The 19,863-nt window shown below is 43.7% G+C and overlaps 1 protein-coding gene across 1 annotated transcript in view; it reads left to right on the forward strand.

The window, feature by feature from the left end:
• Positions 1-19,863, forward strand: part of ESCO1 (establishment of sister chromatid cohesion N-acetyltransferase 1) — a 272,848-nt gene that overhangs the window by 241,849 nt on the left and 11,136 nt on the right. The window contains exons 7-9 of the mRNA XM_078687434.1: positions 3,242-3,331; positions 7,230-7,373; positions 8,622-8,809. Coding sequence (XP_078543560.1) covers positions 3,242-3,331; positions 7,230-7,373; positions 8,622-8,809 — 422 coding nt within the window. The remainder of the gene's footprint in view (positions 1-3,241; positions 3,332-7,229; positions 7,374-8,621; positions 8,810-19,863) is intronic.

Consider the following 19,863-nt stretch of genomic DNA (forward strand, 5'->3'; position numbering starts at 1 on the left):
TATCCCCACAAGAGAAGGTATAGTGTCTATTTTCACTTGTTGAAGACTCATGGACTTTCTGTTTCGCCAACATAGTCACATCACATAAATCATGACATCTAAGGGGGCCTATCCAATTTTCATTCAAAAACGATGCCCGGGCCAGGAAATGGACACGTATACTCAAAAGCATAGAACCCTTAGCACTATCAGCGAAACAAACACCGATGCTTGGCGTCAACTTCTAGATCCAATTCAAACCCTCCCACAAACCCCTGTCAGACCGGAAAAAATGTCTTACTGGGAGGAACTAAATGCTTTGTGCGGGACTAATTTTGTTCCTGTTATATCCCCTTCCCCTGTAAAAGGCTCTACTATCGACCATTGCGCAGATATTCTTTGCGATCCGCGCCTATCACCCAAGGAGGATAGCAGCCAAGCTAGTGGACTGTCACATGGCCAAAGTGCGAAAAGGAAGCACGAAGGGGTTAACGAATACGAAACAAAAGTTAAAATACAAAAACTCTGTACTGATCCCTCATCGCCTGCCATAAATTCTATCTTACCTATAATGCGCGCTGAAGCTCTGGATGACGAAGTAGCATCCCCTTGTCTGCAACTATTGCCCCAGTTTGAACTGATGATAAGATCTGTAATAGCACCCCTGCTTGACCAAATCAACATCTTAGGGGACAGGTTGACAAGCCTAGAGTCTATCATAAAAGCCAATTCTTTCCCTCCCGCAAAGATTGATAGATCTAATTGTTATACTCTCCCTACTGCTCCCAAAGGGCCCCACATTACAAAAACTGTTCCAACTGTAAGTAAACCTCCCAATTGCCCACTTCACATAGTTACCAAAATCGCCCATACATCTGTGAGCAATACCACAAAAAATGTCTTTACCGATAGACAACCTCCCAAGAGACAACTTCCAACTGCCACCAAAATTGCTCGTAAACCTGCGTTGTCTAACTACTCTGCTACTAGAGCAGAACCTAACAGAGCAGCTTGTATAGATTTGCCTCCAGAAGCCGCCCCCTTTGTGCTCGTTCTTGCAGGAGTACCTGCACCCATCCATGGGAAACCTGAAAGACACCAGGACCTATTGCACAAGGTCCTGTTTTGGTTATCACAAAATAGACCCCTGCCACCCAATAAAGACGGTGGTATATTGAGTGTTAGAAGGGTGGGCTGGTTAGGGTCATCTTCTAAAGAAATTCCCGGGGACTTAGTTCTAGTCAAATTTAGGGACAGGCACACAGTCCCCTACTTACGGTCCTCCCTGCCCCATGAAAATGATGGCTCCATCTCCGTCTGGGATCTGTATGATTTGTACCCGAGTACCCCACCTATTCCCCCACCAAGATTAACAGCCTTACACAAATATCCCCTAGGTAAGGGTACTATCAATTCTCCTACCCTTTTTAGATCAGCGCTTGCTATTAGAAACCCATAGTGAATGTTTTATGAAAATCAGCAAATGTTTATGAAAATTTAGAATTATGTAAATATGTATCGTGGTTTTATTGTAGCTGGTGTTTTATATTGATGTATACTTTTATGATTTCTTTGTGAAATCGAAATAAAGTTTTGAAATTGAAACTGGGGGCATATGCGCCCAATTAAATGCATATGTTGCAGAACATGTCCTAGAGAATCACAATCTTCAAGTGAACCAGTATTGACATGTAAAGCTACGTTATTGGCCAGAGTTAGCAAATTGTGTACTGGCTGTTTTGGCGTTGCCAGTCTCGAGTGCAAATGTTGAGAGGGTCTTTTCACAGATAAACGTTCACATAGGAAGGAAAGAGCGAGCATGCATGACCAAAGACTCACTAAAGAAGTAATGTATGGTATTATACAATAAGTTTGATTTCTAAAAAATGTATTTGGACCTCATATAAGCTGTCTATTCACATGCCCTATCAGTGCAGAAAGTAAGCAATAATTAAAAGCAAAACATTCCATAAACACAGAAAAAAACACTGTTTATGTTGTTTTTAATGGCTCAAAAATGTATAACCACTGATAACCACTGTTTTTAAGGTATTGAAAGCACTGAAAAAACCCCACCAGAATTTACCAAAAATACAAACTGAAAACAGGAAAGCCTTAAACCTAATGCTTAGGAAGGGTTCATATAGGACACGCCTGTGTGTGGGGTGTGTATACATCCCAGCTATTATGAGCAGAGATCTGGTATGATAGTGATTGTGCCGATATCCTGTTAGTGATCGTTATGTTGACTCTCCGCTCATTAGAATATATTATGACTACAGTCATGTTCTTGTGTCAAAATATCTACAAAGACATGCCTCAGGCCAAGCCTTCCCCTCTCTCCCTTTGAGCACCTTCATTTGTGTTTCCTGTAAGAAGTGCATCTGTGGAGCTGACACCAGCTAGACGCCTTGGACCTTGATAATTTGTTTGCAGCTGGTAGTGTGGTGGCCCATGCTGGAGAACTGTGAACCCTGGAGAGGGATCAAGATCCTCTGCGTTGGGAGATACTTGTACTGCGAGACTTGCTTCAGTCCAGTAATGTGTGATAATTACTGAGTCAATAAAGTGAGACTAACTGCCATAGTACAGCATCATGTATGGGGTGCAGCGTAGGTACAATGGTTTGCAGTACACAGTGCAATAGACAATGCAGTGGAAGTGGCGTTGGCAGTAAACCAGGCAGTTGAGCACACACTGCACCACCTCTGTTACAGTACACAGCACCATGTAAAATAGGAACAGGAGTGGCTGAATGTGTAACAGCCCATCCCTGAGGAATAACAAATAAGTGTGAGGAGGTTGCTCCTTACTCCTTTGTAGTCTGGCAGCTGAGGACTTTGGCTTAAGGCTGATATAACTTGGTATGTGATTTGTGTCCTTTAACTCTTAACAGCATCCCAAGCAGGGTGGTTGGCTTATCGGAACCAGTTTTTAACAAAATGTGCTATTGCCATCAGCCATGTTGTTCACAACTGGTATATACTACTTTTGAAGAATATAGATTAAAAAGAGGTAAGTAACATATGTTCAAGCTTGTCAAAACCCTCATTTAAAATGTACCTAAATTGCTACTTACTTTAACGTTGGGATCCTCGCTTGAATTATTTGGGGTAGTAGCTTTACAAAAGGATATTCTAAACCGTTTTGTATTTATTAATATAGAAAATGTCAGAATATTAGTGAGTGATGTGCAAGGGAGACCGGTAACCACGTCTTCCAAATTAATTTTACAAAGTTAACACTATTTTCTTTTGCACAGGGTTGGAAGAAGGAGAGGATTTTGGCCGAATTCCCTGATGGCAAGATAATAATGGTTTTTCCAGATGATCCAAAGTATGCTCGAAAAAAGGTATTTCTTCTGAGCAGGTTGATTTCCTGTGATTTTGATTTGCCATTGCTTTTTCTACATGTTTTGTCATACCGGCTTAAAGTCATGAGTTTGTCATCAGTTTTAAAAAGCTGGCACCCGGACTAAGCTTTGCCGTTCCTTTCCTCAATTCTAGGTACTGGGACTGTGTCAGATGTGCTTCTAAACCCAAATATGGTCAGAATCTAAGCCCTTTTCTTCTCTCTGTATTCCTCACAGATGATATTCTGGACATAATAGTTGCCATTACAATAGGTAGATTTGCAAGCAACCTTGGATTTTGGTGAGATGTTGGTAAAACCTAATTTGAAAAGCCCTCATTAAATATTGCCTACAAACTGGTATTGGGATGAAGGTTCCTGTCCAGGAATTTGGCCCTAGACTTGATTGAAAATTGTTTTATATGAAGGCAACCAAACCTTTATCATGTGTAAGGGTATAGCTTTAAAGTCGTACAAAAGGGAGATCCCTGGGCTTGTACCTTTTGTTCTTGTTACATTTATATATTGCCCTTAATTATTTTTCAATCCCAGTCGAAGTTGAACATGTTGGATAATTATGTTTATTTCACAACACATGTAAAAGTGTAAAAGTTGGTAGATTTTTTATTTTTTTGATTCATTGTTTGAGAGCAGTGATGGCAGGAAAACGTTCCTAGTGAAAGCTGGAAATTTTGTTTAGGTGAAGAGCTCTGGCTCCTTGTCGCCAAGCCTTTCCGGGTTGACATTGTCTGCACATTTCGTTTTTACTTATCTAACACTGATGAAAAGTGGGGTGTCCCTAGAGGTTATCAGTCTTCAATGAAAATGTACTGCTTGTGGTTTAAACAGAAGAAACTACGTTTATACATTAAGGCGTGTAATGCACTTTAGCCGGGCAGCAACTTGATGCTTCATGTGTAGGTCAAATCCCTTATTTAAAATGTACCTTTAATATGCCACAATTTGGCTGTGGACAGGGAACAAGCATCACTGTTAATTGTGCTTTACCTTTCTGCCTTCTGCCGCCTGTGACACTGGGAACCATTCGATATTGTGGCAGATTGTTGGACAGGATCAAAGAATTAGGCACTTTCTCGAGAGCTCTATCCATCAGTAATGGTAACTCCTTTCGTATTACCGAAAGGTAATGCTGTCGGGTTCCACACCACAGGCCTCCTCACCTTTTCCTCTTACTCGGTCTCCTTACATAAACTGGATCAGGAACTCGCATCATGGTGTTCATATTCAAACGTACACTTATGAGCATCTGCTAGAAATTTAGCTGAAACTAGGCGGTGTGACATTTGGCAGATACTGAGATTAACTGGGCTTAGCTATTTCTACGATACTCCAAACTCCATGTTAGGTGTTCATTGTTAGACGCAACAAATGGGCTGGCACTTAAGGCCGCGAATGGAGGATGTTTCATTTGGCCATCTACACTCCCTACATGTATCCTGCTTCTTTGTCCTCCTACTATCGACCATGGGAGAGCATCCAAAACCTGCCTCTCTGACACCAGATGTTGGTGACCTGGTGGACCACATGATATCTGGAGAAGTCCAAACTTGGCAGGTGGAAAGAAACACTTAAGTTTTCTCAGTTGCAGAACTTCACACTTGGAGTAGATTCAGCACTAGGCAGTTATATTCCTGTGCAGTGTTTGACCATGGGGTTCATACACCTACCTCACTGAAGAAGCTGCACTGGCTGCTGTACATGGCACAATATAATAAATCTTAAGATGATTTTGTATGGTATGCCTTCAGACTCGGGCCCACAGTGTCACACTTCAAAAGCACCTAACTACTTTTCTTTGAGACCTCAGAGAAATTGCCCCAGCAGCTACACTGTTGTTACCCAGGTTCGATCTTTGTCATGAGACATGCTCTCCGACGAAGTGGCTTGCTTCCTTAGTTGAGCATACAGAGTACTTAGAGATTTTGAAAGCTATAAAAAGGAAACTACCTGTCCTATATCATGCTGATTGGCTTCCCTTGTCTTGTCTAAAAGTGTGATGACGTAGTCTCCTGTCAGTTTGTCGAATACGGTTAAAGAGTGTTCTCTGTTCCATGTGCCCAGCAGTAAGTGGCTGGTACTGAGTATATTCGCTTCTCGTAGGGCATGCATGTCATCTGTATCTTGTGAACAAGAATGATAATATGAGTAGCAAAGACATTTGTATATGTGCATGTGTGCTCACGCATGTTTTTATGTATGTTCTTAAATATGTTTAAATGGTACCAAGACACAGATATATTCAAGAGGCTGTGCCCAGTCATCTCTTGGCCGGGAAGGAACTGAGCGCATAGAGTAGTATAGCACATTGGTTACTTGAAACAGACTCTGGCCTCTGCAACTGTTCCCACTGAAGAGGACATGGGCAGTAGATTGGGGGCCATCAAGCAGCATTGCTCACCATAACTGGCAAATCTCAGGGGTATATTGAAACTATATCGCTGTGATTTCATAATCTTGTAATGACTTAAAATATACAAGGCATCAGCATTTTCCCATACAGAGTTCCCAATGCCCCTTCTGACTGCATTGACCAAAGCGTAACCCTTCAATACTTCCACAACTATTTGTAACCAACGTAAAGGTCAGTCAGTGGGGCCTCCTGTGACAGACTTCATTTGTAGTGTTCCACGTAAAACTGCAATGGCTATAGGTTTGAACAGTGTTCATGAGTGTGGCACTGCAAAGGGCACCAAGATGGGTACTCTTCATGGTGTCTGAGGCTGATCCAGATTGATTAATGGGCATGCTGGGGAACTGGGGTTTATTGGGTTTTTGAAATTACTTTTAAAGGAGACCGCTGTTGATGTGAGTTTCTAATAAATGTCCATATTGCATTCACTCAATATTTCGTTAATTGTATCTGCAGGGTAATGCACTTTACAAATAAATTGGGCTAGCAATCTTAAATTCAGTGATACTTTGATGGTGGGGATTCCGAAATTGGCTTTACCTCCAAAATTATTTCAGCATTGGAGAGACGCCATGTTAAAGTAAAACCGCTGTGACTGTATAATACCAAAAGAAAAGTATAGTTCATTATAAAATAGAATATATTGCTGGGAGTGTAGTGACAGAAGATGTGCTTTGTTCCCTACATGCACAACACAAGTATTGATCTTTATAATTAATTGCAATTCGTAATTTATCGTACTTTTGGTTTCCCCCCTCAAAATTTTTTGGGCCGATTACAATGTTGTCAGGAAAGCATCCCCACCTAATCGGGTTAGGAATGCTTTACTAACAATTCATATCCGGGGAGTCCTACCGACAGGCCCCCTAAGTCCGATTCCCGCTGCAGTTTCATCTTGGTCAAACTAATTCAGAACGGCTGTGCAAATCGGTCATTATACTCGCTCTTTCGGAAACCGTCTCCATTGAGCTGTATGATTCAGCTCCGAACGAGTTGGGCTGCCTGAATCCCGTTCAGAACCGATTCAGACAGCCCGGACGGCTTCCTTGCATCGTAACCGGTCATCCGGAAACGTTACAGGTTCGGTCAGTAACATAGGTCCTTAATCGGCTCCGCAGAATCCGAACCCTGTTCTGAGCCATTCCTGACGACATCGTAATCTGCCCCTTAGTCGTCTGCTGAATTTATTTCAATAGAGCAAACTGTCTGACATAACTTCTGAGTAAGTATTTGCACAGCTGTGCAGTGGAAATGTTTGATTGCAAATGCCAAAGTAAGACTGTAGACCAAGTAAGATCTATCATTTTATGGTGGGGCGTGAAAATTCCCTGCCTTGCAAGCTTTGGATCATTTTCTGGTGGGATATCTTGGAGTGGATTTCGAATGCAAAAGCTGAAATATAGAAGAATTTATTTTTTGTGTATGCTTTGATACTTTTTTCCTATTTATCTGTTCTCTTGTGTGGTAGGTTGAAGAGATCCGAGAGATGGTGGATAATGATCTTGGGTTCCAGCAGGCTCCACTCAGGATCCATGCCAGAACTAAAACCCTTCTCTTTATTTCAAGTGATAAAAAAGTGGTTGGCTGCCTAATAGCAGAGCATATCCAGTGGGTAAGTGGCTTTGTGAAGTTGTAGACCCTGGTGTCTAAGCCTTTTTACTCCCGTAGAGCATGAATCACAAGTCTGGAACTCTGTATTCTCTTGACCTGTCTGGCCAGTACCTTGGCTTTCACTGTGAGCATTAACCCAAAATAGCTCCTTCCTTTTGAGTAGTGTCATGTTTGGTCAAAAATGCTGTAACCAATCTTGTTAATAGGAAATTACCAAATGCTGTACTCTCAAAATGTGTCTCCCTTCCCTCTTATTTTGTCTGGGTCTAGACTGCCTGGCAAAGGTTCATTTTGAGACTCTTGTATATCTGCAAAGGCTTCTTTTTTGTTTAGATTAATTCACAGCAGTTAAGCGTTTTTGTTCTGTTTGTTGTGCCTGTTGAGAAATGATTAATAAACGTTCTGCCTCGAATGGATCCTTTTTGGCCTTTTACCTCAAGCATAGTACAATGACATAATTTACATGATTGCATGGTAACGGATATATTTTTCTTGCGGGCTCACTCCCCATTTGTGGGCTGGATGCATTGTGATTTGACTGATGTTAACATTTTTGGGGACTCCAAATATCAGAACGAATCTGGTCCATATGCATATGGTACACACCTATAAGACATTGTTGCTCAATGCCTACGATGTTTGAGATGCAGCTTTTTTCTCCAGTAGTCTTATAAGAAGCTGCATGACCTTCCAAGGTGATTTACAACTTTTTCCAGAGAAGTGCAACTGCCAAACATGTAATATACATGTTACCTTGCTTAAACATACAAAAGATTATGGTGATTCAACTTTATTTGACTACCAGTAAATGTCGTTTAAATATATTGAGCCTAAAATACTTGAAACATGTCGTCTTATATCCTTACAATGTAGTACAAAGGTGTTGGGAACTGGCTAGAGGGCAAGTTAGTTTGACTTAAGCAACAGGGTGTGCTAACAGTAGTTTACATCTAAACACTCCAGCTAAATAAGATCCCAACAGCTGTGATTTAGAACAGTCAAGATCTTAGGCTAGGAGTGGAAGGCATTATCATCTCTGATGCAATCGGGAGACTAGCATCTCCCATTCTCCGGAAAAAGGAAGGCATCCAACAGGAATATTTTAGACAAAAAGTGTATGCATGTCGGCATAAAAGAGATGCACCTTTAAAAGGCTTCCATACAGAGTAGTAAAATCCCTTCTTATCGTTGGCGATGCTAGTATGATTGCATACTAAATGGTGAGCCAGAATCTTGTTCTTGTCTTCAGGGCTATCGAGTCATCGATGAGAAAATGACAGGCAGCAAATCAGAAAGAGAGGCGGCCATCTATGAGAGCCAGAAAGCCTGGTGCTGCTCCACAGTGCCTGAGCCAGCTCTGTGTGGAATTAGTCGCATATGGGTCTTCAGAATGATGCGCAGAAAGAAAATTGCTACTAGAATGATCGAGTGTCTAAGGTAAGAGAATAAGTTCAGGCAACGTTAGATTACTTAACATGTTCCTACTTTTACTCCGACTGTGTGACTATTCCATAATGTTTTTGTTGTGTAATGTACAGAGAAGCACAGGAGTATACACCAGATTATTTTTTAGTACTGCCTTGTGAGTCGGATAGTGCTAAATCAACCACGCGTTCCATTTATTTTGATACGACACTAAAAGTATGAGTTTGTTTGAACATTGCTTAGCACTAACATTTTAGTTCATTATTTGGTTTTGTATAGAGCTTACGCTGCCCCCGGGACAGCATTTGGACACATTGCAAGTGAATAGAGTCTAGAACTTCTACAGTTGACCATCTGACAACACAATGGGATGCTGGAGAAATTGAACAGACTGAAATACATATATTTGGAGGAAAAGGGAGATCTTCTAGCCTTATTAGTATTTTTTTATGCTCACTGAACTATTAATCCCTTCCCCCAAACCAGTTGTATTTTGCCAGAAGGAGCAAGCAGCAGTTGTAGGAGGACGCTGTTGCTAATGCAAACCTTCAGCTGGGTTTCGGTGAGGTAAAGTTAGTGCTTACTAATGAAGTGTAAAGGTAGCCATCACAAGCTAGGGACTTTATGCTTCCTGATTTAGTTGGTGATAATTGGTTAAACCAGAACTCTTGGTTCTCTATAAGCTTGTGTCCCATTACTAAATGCTGCTCATGGCTGACTCAGCTGCGCCGTCTGACTTTTAATGTCTACTGACAACGTAACAGCTGCAGAGATTAAGACTTATAGGATAGAGGTGCAGTCGTGAGCCAAGGAGGAAGAGCATTCCATCTTGAAGAAAGAAGCGGCAACTTCCATTTAGAGTAGGCCACATCATAAGTTCTTGATTCCATCTTCGCACAATTTCCAGAATTCTCATGCAGGGCTACTAGAATAGTCATGCTGAAAGTGACCAACAGGTTCCGGGCCTCCAGACGAGAATGTCTCATATCTCACCCAAGATATACCCCTGCATGTTCTTGACCATCCTAAGAACTATCTGGTGATGTCACTCTCAGCACTTTCTGAGACCAGCTCAAAGCGCATTAACTCCATTGGAAACAAGTGTTTCCAGACCACTTCTGGCTCGCTGAAACAATCAATCTGGGAAGTAATCCGTTCTGTATGTATCCTGTATATGTGACCTGAACTGCAGATGTTTTAGTACTACTGCCATCTTTTCAAGAAAAGGGAATTTATGGAAGGCTGGCAGATGTTTCACAATTGAAACTGAAATCTCTGCATTTCTTTAAAAAAGGAGCCATTCCTCTCTCTATGGCCTGTTTGTAAATTTGTGGAAATTGTCTGACTGCCCAGTGAAAGTTGGACATTGGTGCAGTGGTAACAACACCTGGGGAATTTGTCAGAGTGTACCCATATTTTGGAGGAGACTGCAAAAGATCTGTAATAGTGGCTACCGGACTGCAGTTGTCAGCAGCAGACCCCTCTGCCTACCCCACGCAGCATTTATAGTGGCGACAGATGAAGATTGTTGCTTTTGGGTTATGGAGGGCACCTGAAATAGGTGGAGATCAGAGGCCACTGGTTTCTGGCTCGACTCCACATAACTTTGTTGAGGTTGCAGGTTATTTGCTTGCCATTGAAGGCATCCCTGTCCACCATCAGAGGAAGGTTGGTGCAGGTGCTCACGGACACACCACCTCAATGTGGTACTACAAGGAGGACAGGGTGGAGGTCTTGAGTCCTTTTTCAGGAAGCTCTATGCTACCTGGCAGGATCTCTAAACACCAGAGCGGAAGAACTCCACTGCAGATCATGAATAGCAGCTGCACCGGGGAGTGGCTCGGGGTAGCGTCCATCAGTGGGGAGAACCCTCCTGCAATTGTTTCACTACTACTGAGAACTTGCAGTGTCAGCATTTTGAGTTTCCAAGGTGGCTCTTTCTCAGAGACCGGTTCCTTCTATAGCAAGGCTCGGGACTCCTGTATGCCTTCTCTCCTTTGCCTCTACTGCCCGAGTTCTGAAGAAGATCTAGAACGACCTTGTCCAAGTCATGCTAGTGGCACAGAGATAGGCTGGAAAAGTGTGCAGCCCTGAACACCTAGGCATGAGCATTTGTCCTCCAATCAAGCCACTTCGGAAGGATCTTGTATCACTTGCAGGGAAGGGTACTGCATGCAAGCCTGCACAATGTGCATCTCCATGCTTGGCAACTGAGCGGCGGCAGTTGACCTTCGATCTCCTCCCTAAGGTCATTGATGTAATCTTGGTGGCTAGGCATTCCTCTACAACATCTAAGCACCACAGTTAGTAGGCTAAGTTTGTAGCTTGATGTGGGACCTGACAAATTGACACACTACAAACAAAGTTGTCTGAAGTTTTGTTTGTTTCTAGCCCAGCAAGGACTTGGTAAGGGCACTGTGAAGTGCTATTTGATGGCTCTTTCAGCTCTATTGCAGTTGCTGGATCTGTGTTATGTATTTAAATTATCTGTTGTGTGAGGAGATTTTTGAAAGGTTGCAATATTTATTTCCACCAAAACTATTGTGATGCTGCAATGGGACTTGACCTTAGCTCTCTTTATGTGCTCCCTTTTTGAACCACTGCACAGGTGTCTATTAAGTTTTCTGGTGTTGATAATTGTCTATCTCATCATCCTAACATCAGCTAGATGTGTAATCGAGCTGCAGGCTCTTCCTGTCAACCCACCCTACACAACATTATTTCCATAAAAGGTGGTGTTTCATGGACCAATGATTCCTTTCTACTGAAAGTGGTCACTCTAGTTCATGCTGGGCAGGCTATCGCTCTACCTGCCTTCTTTGCCCCACCTTATGCCTATAAGGAGGAAGAGATATTACACTGTTTGGACCCTACGCTTTTATGTTTACCGTACTAAAGAACACCAGGTGTACGATCAGCTCTTTGTGCTGTTTTCTGGAACAAAGAACGGCAACACATTACAAAAACAGATAAATTCTCGATGGATTCCTCTATGCATAAAGATCTGCTACCCACTGGCGGAGCAGCTGCCACCAGCAGGCTTAAGAACTCATTCCACCAGAGCTAAGGCTGCAAGCACTGAGCTACCTCGTAGAGTGTCTGTCCTGGGAATTTGTCAGGTGCCGACGTAGGTGTTGATCCATACCTTGACAGTCAGGTCCATCTAGAGAGACATTTTGCCAATTCGGTCCAGCAGGACATTTTGGTATGAGCCAGTTCACAGACCCACAACTAGTAGAGGTACTGATTTTGTATTTTTCTACAGGTGAGAAATCTGTGGTTAAAAGTATCTCTAAAAACAACAATTTACTTACCTTAGGTAATTATCTTTGTGCTGGATACTCTGTATAACCACAGATTCTACACTGACCCTTCCGCCTCCCCATTCTCTTAGCTGAACTATTTTTCCATTTAAAAAGTTCTCATTCTAGAGAAGTGCACACTGGTCATGCCAATCTTCAGATAGGCTTGACGCAGAGACTAAGAAATCAACTGACGTCAGCTCCCATGAGTGGCACTTCTATGCGGAACGACGTCCATGCGTAGCCACTCGACGCCACCTACCAAAACGCTGGAGTACTGCTTTTGAAGTTCTGGATTCAATGTGAAGCATGGGAAATAGTCTAAAAGTGAGGTATCTGCACTTAGACTAGACACCAGATGGAGGAATTGCCGGAAATCTTTTTAATGGGTCCTAAGAGGCGGGCCCTTTCAGCAAGCGAAGCTTTTGGAAGTTTAAGTTTAACTAAATATTTTTCACAATCCACATCAGCAGTGGGTTAATCTGCTGTGTATAAATCCTTTGCCATTGTGGAAACATATTCAATACATCCCAGGTTTTATTATGCATGTTTCCATCTTCACCTTAATTGCAGCAATGCCACTTTTATTTTTCTTATAAGTAGGATGCCAACGTTTTCCCTTCTCTCTTTTTCTCACTAATTGATGTTTTCTGTCACTAGAACATGAGTCTGCCAATTCTGCCTGCTTCACGTTTCACACGAAGAAGACCTTAAGGTATCCATGTGACTCGCTCGACTCAAATTGGAGCACTGACAGTAAGACAACACTCTTGAAATCTTTGATGAATGAGACTTTGAGGAGGAGCCAGAGGCTGGTACCTCAGGATCCCAGCCTCTCCAGTTCAACCTGGACAGAGCAAATGCTCCACCTCCTCGACCAACCGTGGGACGACTACAAAGGGGTACTTCTTAGAGCTTACTCCATTCCCCTGGCGGCCCCCACCCCACACCCAACTACACCATATCCCCGGAACATCAGCAACTCCTTCAAGAGTAGGTACATGTGCTCATCCCCTAGGGGCGATACAGCACAAGCTGCCATACCATCACGGCAAAGGGATGAACTCCATGTATTTCCTTATTCCCAAACCGTCTGGCCTGTACTCTACCTGCGGCCGCTTAACAAGTACATCCTGTCAGAGCGCTACCATATAGTCACGCTACAGGACGTCCTTCCTCTGCTGCAACAAGGTGACTTTATGACCGCAATAGATTGGAAGGATGCCTATTTCCACATTACAATCCACCTTGCTCATCGCCGCTACCTGCAGTTCATAGTAAGTATTCAGCATTTTCAATTCAAAGTCCTGCGCTTTGGGATCACTATCGCCTTCAGGACTTTAACAAAATGCCATGCAGTGGTAGGCTCTCATCTCAAAAGAAGTGACATACACATGTTCCTTTATTTGAAAGGCTGGCTGATCAAGAGCACAAACATACAACAGTGCTTCACACCCACTACACCCACCATAGAACTCTTGCACAATCTAGGATTTATGTCAATACTTTCAAGTCCAATCTTTAAACCTTTCAAATCCAGCATTACTGAGGGGGGTTCTCAATAGGGTGACGAGGAAAGCGTATCCCAGCCTAGCAAGGTTTCAAGCATTCCAGCGCTTATTGCCTCTTTCAAACAGATAACCATATAAAGATCAGAACCGTTGTGCATCTCCTTGGCATGATGGTCTCCTGTATCGACATTGTTCCTCATGCTAGGTTGCACGTGTCCTGCACAAGAGTGTGTCGTAGCATAATGGTAATAAGTGGAGGGTCACTGGGAAGGTCTAGTGTTGGTGTGGGCCAGCACACATCTCGCTCTGCAGTGCTGGAACAGCAACAATCTGTTGTAGACCCAGCTCCATAAATGGCCGTCACAACAAATCCATCCTTCACCGACTGGGGGGTGAATCTGCAAGTCATGACCGTTCACGGCACGTGGCCCACTCTTCAACAGGGCTGCCACATAAATTACTTAGAGTTGCTGGCCATTCAGCTAGCACTTGAAGCAAATTTTCTGCCACGTCCAATGCAAAGTAGTCCTCATCAGTACAAACAACTTGACAGATGTGCTTTACCCCTAGAAACAACGGTCACACATTCTCAGCAGATGTCAGCGCTCCACCACAAAATACACCTCCTCCCAGCAGCTACCTTCTGAGAGTGGACAGCGACGTTCCAGACCTGCTTACAGGATGCAGCAACAAATCCATGAGTGGGAACTCTGCCCACAAGTCCTACTCCCGTACTTCCATCATTGGGGGTTTCCCAAAGTTGACATTTTTGCAACTGCCAAAAATATCAACGTTTCGCCTCCAGGTTTCCACAGTCCATGGGCAATGCACTATGGATGAACAAGTCAAGGAAATTTGCTTATGCTTTTCTGCCTCTCCCACTCCTTCCGTACACGGTTCAAAAGCTTCAGCAAACCTCCCACCTGGGCCAAACATTCCTTGTTCGCCACCCTTCTCCACCTGTCGGTAGTTCCCCACGAGAAACTACCCAACCTGCTGGACCTACTAGCGCAAAACCAAGGCACTTCAGGCATCCCAAACTCCAGGCAGGTCAATCTTGCAATTTGGCTCCTGAAGTCCTAGAGTTTAGTGACCTCAAACTGCCTCCACAATGCATTTCCATCCTAAAAGAGGCATGTATGCCCACCACATGGGCCTATTATGCAGCAAAGTGGAAAATGTGTGTCCATTACTGCCTTCCCAAACACATTGGTCCACCGACACCAATGATCCAAGACATAGTCTGTTACTTACTTCATCTTCAAACTTTGGGCCTTGTCTGCACTTCTTTCCGTCTCCACTTGGATGCAGAGGGAACTTGCTTATAAAAATGGAAACACTCTTAGTTTTTCAGAGTTCCCGTCATCAAAGCCTTCATGGAAGGACTCAAATGAGTTATTCCACGCAGGATGCCCCCCGGCTCCTGTGTGGACCCTCAACATAATCCTCAATCAACGCATGGGCCTCCTGTTTGAGGCCCTCCATTCCTGACACCTCCAGTTCCTCTCATGGAAGGTTGCCTTCCTCGTTGCCATCACATCTTTAATGCCTGTAAGCGAGCTTCAAGCTCTTACCTTAGAAGAACCCTGCTTTCAAGTACACAATAACTGAGTCGCCCATAGGACAAACTTAAATTTACTGCCTAAGGTGGTATAATACTTCCACCTTCCGGTGTTCTTCCCACAGCTAGACTCCTTAGCAGAGAGGACACTCCACACACTAGATGTCAAGCGGGCCCTCCTGTGACATTGACGGGACAAAGCCATTTTTCATAACTCAACAACTTTGTGGCTTTCAGTAAACCACACAAAGGCTGTGCTCTTTCCAAATCAGGTGCATTGGATTGTCAAGTGCATTCAGACTTGGTATGCTACAGGTAAACGACAATTGCTTGCACTACCCAGGCCTATTCTACCTGCAAAAAGGGAGCCTTTATGGCCTTCCTTGGCAACATTCCCATATCTGACATATGTAAAGCAGCTACTTGGTCAACTCCATACACATTCACCAAGCACTGCTGTGTTGGTGTCTTAGCACGACAACTATAAAAGGTTGGCCATGCTGTCTTGCATACACGTTTGCATTCTTCTGCAACATCCTCCGGCTAGCTACCGCTTATGGGAGAACTGTTTTACAGTCTATGCAGAGCATTTGTATCTACAGCTATGCGTGCCATGAAAAGAATGTTACTTACCCTGTAAGCGTCTGTTCGTTGCATGTAGTGCTGTAGATTCACATGATCCCAACCTGCTTCCCAGAAGCCTCTGGTTTTTGCAGATTCCTCTTTTACCTCTTCCTCTTTTGCATAGTCATCTTCTTTCTATGCTCCATTTTCATCCTCACCCGCTGTATGGGAAACTATCTAACAATGGTGCCGATGCCCATGCGCATTACCAGTCTTAGGAGGAGTCACTGTACCTTGTGATTTGAAAGACTTTTTCGAAGAAAAACATGTTGTAAACGTCGAAGCCCAACACAAGATGGTGGGAGTATGCAGAGTGTATGAATCTACAGCACTCTATACCAAGAACAGATGCTTACAGTTGGAGTGTTTCACCAGGTGCCTAATCTCTGCTGATGACGGATAATAATCCAGAAACACGTGTCCAGAGATGGCCAGCACTAATCTGCACCCACCTGGTGAAACACTCGAGAGACTTTGCAAGTATACACACTTGGCGAACTGCATCTACCATGATGCCTAGGGGCGAACCTGCTGGGAGGTGAAGCAGTGTGCTCCCACATCAGTTTCCAATTATTTGCTAAGGATGCCCCGCCCTCAGGCCCAGCACCAAAAGCCAAGCTGAAACGTACCACTTCGAGCCAACTGGTCTCTGTACCGAGCAAATCGGCATTGAGAGCTCGCTTTTCCACCTTTTCGGCTCAGAGCACTCCGGCACTGAAACAAAAACCAAGTTCAGCACTGAAACAATCCATTTCGGCACCGGAACCGATCCTTGAAACTATGAGAGAGAGACTCGATCTGAAGCAGAAGTTGTTACATATTCAGCCTTCTACTGGTCGGACTTTGGTAAAGGCAGTTCACTCAGCTCATGTTTCATCAAAATGTCGGCTTTCTTTTGAGCAGGCCAATGGTGTACCTCCTAAGAAACAGAAAAAGGTAAATGCAGCTAGTCCATTGCAGCCACCTTTGCCTGATTACTCTCCACCTTCCTCACATAACTCTCTTTGTGACACAGACGACATTACTCCACAAGGTTCCCCATAGTCTGACACTGGGGATCAGGGGGGAGGAGATGACTATCATCAGCAGCCCTCAGATCCATGGGACAGCTATGTCACAGACCCTCCCGCGATAGTGACCTAGACCTTTACTCAGCTAGACCATCACCGACTGATGATGCAACATCCTTCCAAGAACTTCTAGCTAGGGCATCTGCATATCACCAGGTTCCCTTGCACAAAGATGCCATAGAGGATGATTTCCGATTTGAAACCTCTCCTCTACTAATAGAGCATGTTAATAATATCTGCCCATGCTAAAGGGTATGCGCCGTCACTCAGATGACATCTTTAAAGATCCAGTACGAGCACGAATCATTACGCCACATGTAGGTGAAAAAGAGCAAACTCTCAGACATCAGAAGATGCTCCTCCACCTGACAGAGTCTAAACACATTAATGCTTCGGGGAAAAGGGTAGCAGCACAGTCAGACAACTATTGTCGAATTGTCAATACTCAAGGGTTGTTAGCAAGATATGACCGGGCCCATTGGGATGAGCTGGAGGAACTCCTCCAATGTCTTAATGGGGAGTACAAAAAAGAGGCCTTCAAATTGTAAAGGAGGGTAAAATAATATCAAAGAACTCCATCAGATGTGCCCTGGATTCCACGGACACAGCAGCCAGGGGCATAAATACAAGCATACTGCTACGTAGACACGCTTGGCTACGTATATCAGCCTTAAAGCCAGACGTACAGCAGACACGCCTTAATGCCCCTTTTGACCAACATCATCTGTTTCGGCCCCAAGTGGACCTAACACAAGTAAAAACAAAAAAAGCACAGAGATTTTCAAAACAATAGGGATGCTTCAAACCCCTGCTCCTCGTGGTTCCTTTCGACTCCACACATACAAACAGGGCAATAAAGCAACATAATCAGATGCTTCTTCTCTTCCTATAGGCAACAGCATCGCACCTACCCTTCAATAAGTTAATACAGAGGTACATATAAGGGGTAATAATTCCAAAGGGCATGGAAGGGGTACCTCAACTCGTACCACACCTTCCAATTCCAAACAGTGACTCACTTTCCATTCCCCCCGACCATTTAACACCTGTTGGGGGACAACTACAAAGTTTCTTCCCAATTGGAAAACCATAACAACAGACCAGTGGGTATTGGATATTATCCAACCTGGCTATTGCCCGGAGCTCATCAACACACCTCCAAACATCCCACCTTGCAGGCACATACTTCCCCAACAGCACCAAAGTTTGCTCAAACAGAAAGTACAGGCTCACTTCCACAAAGGAGCCAAAGAGTCAGTTCCTCCAGCAGAAGGTTCAGAGATATACTCTGTATACTTCCTCATTCCCACAAAAAGATGGTTCACTCTGACTTATACTGGACCTCAGACCTCTAAATCAATACTTTCTGTCAGAGCACTTTCACATGGTGACTCTTCAAGATGTATGTAATTCCTCTTATACAACAGGGTGACTGTCTGCACTAGACTAAAAGGATGCTTACTTAAGTACATCCAGCTCACCGAAAATACCTCTGGTTTGTCAAAGCAGGTACACATTATCAATTCAAAGTGCTCCCATTCGAGGTCACCGCTGCCCCCCATGTGTACACCAAATGACTATCTGTAGTTACAGCTCCTTTCACTGCTGTTTTGTTTGCGGGAAATGGACTGGTGAGAATCCTACAAATCCATCCTGCTAATTGCTTGCAAATCCTGTCTAATGTGTGTAAGCCATCTAATTTTATGGGCCCCTGCGAAGTTGATGAAGTCAGTATTCACGATGTGAGTTGGGGATGCCTCTGGCCGGGGCCAGATAGATAACCATACCATAGTGTGCGCCATCCTTAGTTGGTCCCCCAAAAATTGTGATCCTAGTTCTTATTGTGCAATGATAGAAGGGACACTAGCAGGAAGTGACAGCAGGCTTCGAAGGAATTTATTTTTGCAGATCTGCAATTAGGAATGATCATTATAGCCCCAAATTCCCGCACCATATGAAACAATTGGGGCAGGTCTGGATTTATAAATAGTCACAGCAGCATCCACTGGCATAGACCCTAACGTAGAGGCGAATTTGAACAGAGAGGTAGTGGCTGCTTCAAATTGGGTTGTTCTAACCATCCTTCAGTGTCTCCAAGTGGACCTCCTATCGAACAGTACCCCCCCCAGATAGGTAAAGGTAAGTACGCATCTGAGTACCGTGCCACAAATCTGAATCTGAAAAGGAGTAAACCTAATCTGGGGCGAGCTAGAAGCCATAGTAAAATACTTGGTAGTATTTGTGTAGAGGCCTAAGTCGGACATAAAGGATACAAAGGTGTCTGACAGTTCTTGGCCATGAGGACACGGTCATCGACATACATCAAGACTGGTAGTGGGTCGCTCCCAGCCCTCGGGGGATCAGCTCTGGCTGCAGTGAGTTTCTGATCCAAATCATTAATATAGAAACTGAAAAAAAGGAGTCCCCTCACAGCCCTGCCTCAAACCTTCTCTAGTCTTTATTAAAGAGGTGCATTCCCCACTCTGGCCTAATCTGATACTTCCCTAAACATCGTCATGCAACTGAGCAAGAAGATGGATTATTTGTGGATTAGTGCCCTTAGTTAATAACATGTTCCACAACTTTGACCTGACTACATCGTCCAATGCTGCACTAAGGTCCATAAAGGCCATGTAAAGACAACCTTCTTTGACGAAGACATATTTGGTCAAAATTAGGTGGAGGTCCAGGCACTGGTCGGCAGAAGTTAGTCCAGGCCTGAAACCGTATTGAACTGTAGTTAAGATGTTATTCTCGAAGGCCCAACATTCTATTTATTTATTTATTTATTTATTTTATTTATTTAAAAAGTTTTATATAGCGCTGGCTAGACCCGGGTATCAGAGCGCTTTACATGAGCATCAGATCATAGTTACAGGTTACATCGTTACAAAGGTTACACAGTTCTTAGAGCATGGCAACATAGTTACTTGTAAGGTCGAGATAAACAATAGGCACAAATACGTAAGGAGAAAAGAAGGCAGGGTGAGAGATTCAG

Source organism: Lissotriton helveticus, chromosome 4_1 (genome assembly GCF_964261635.1).
Source record: "Lissotriton helveticus chromosome 4_1, aLisHel1.1, whole genome shotgun sequence".
Classification (NCBI taxonomy): Eukaryota; Metazoa; Chordata; class Amphibia; order Caudata; family Salamandridae; genus Lissotriton; species Lissotriton helveticus.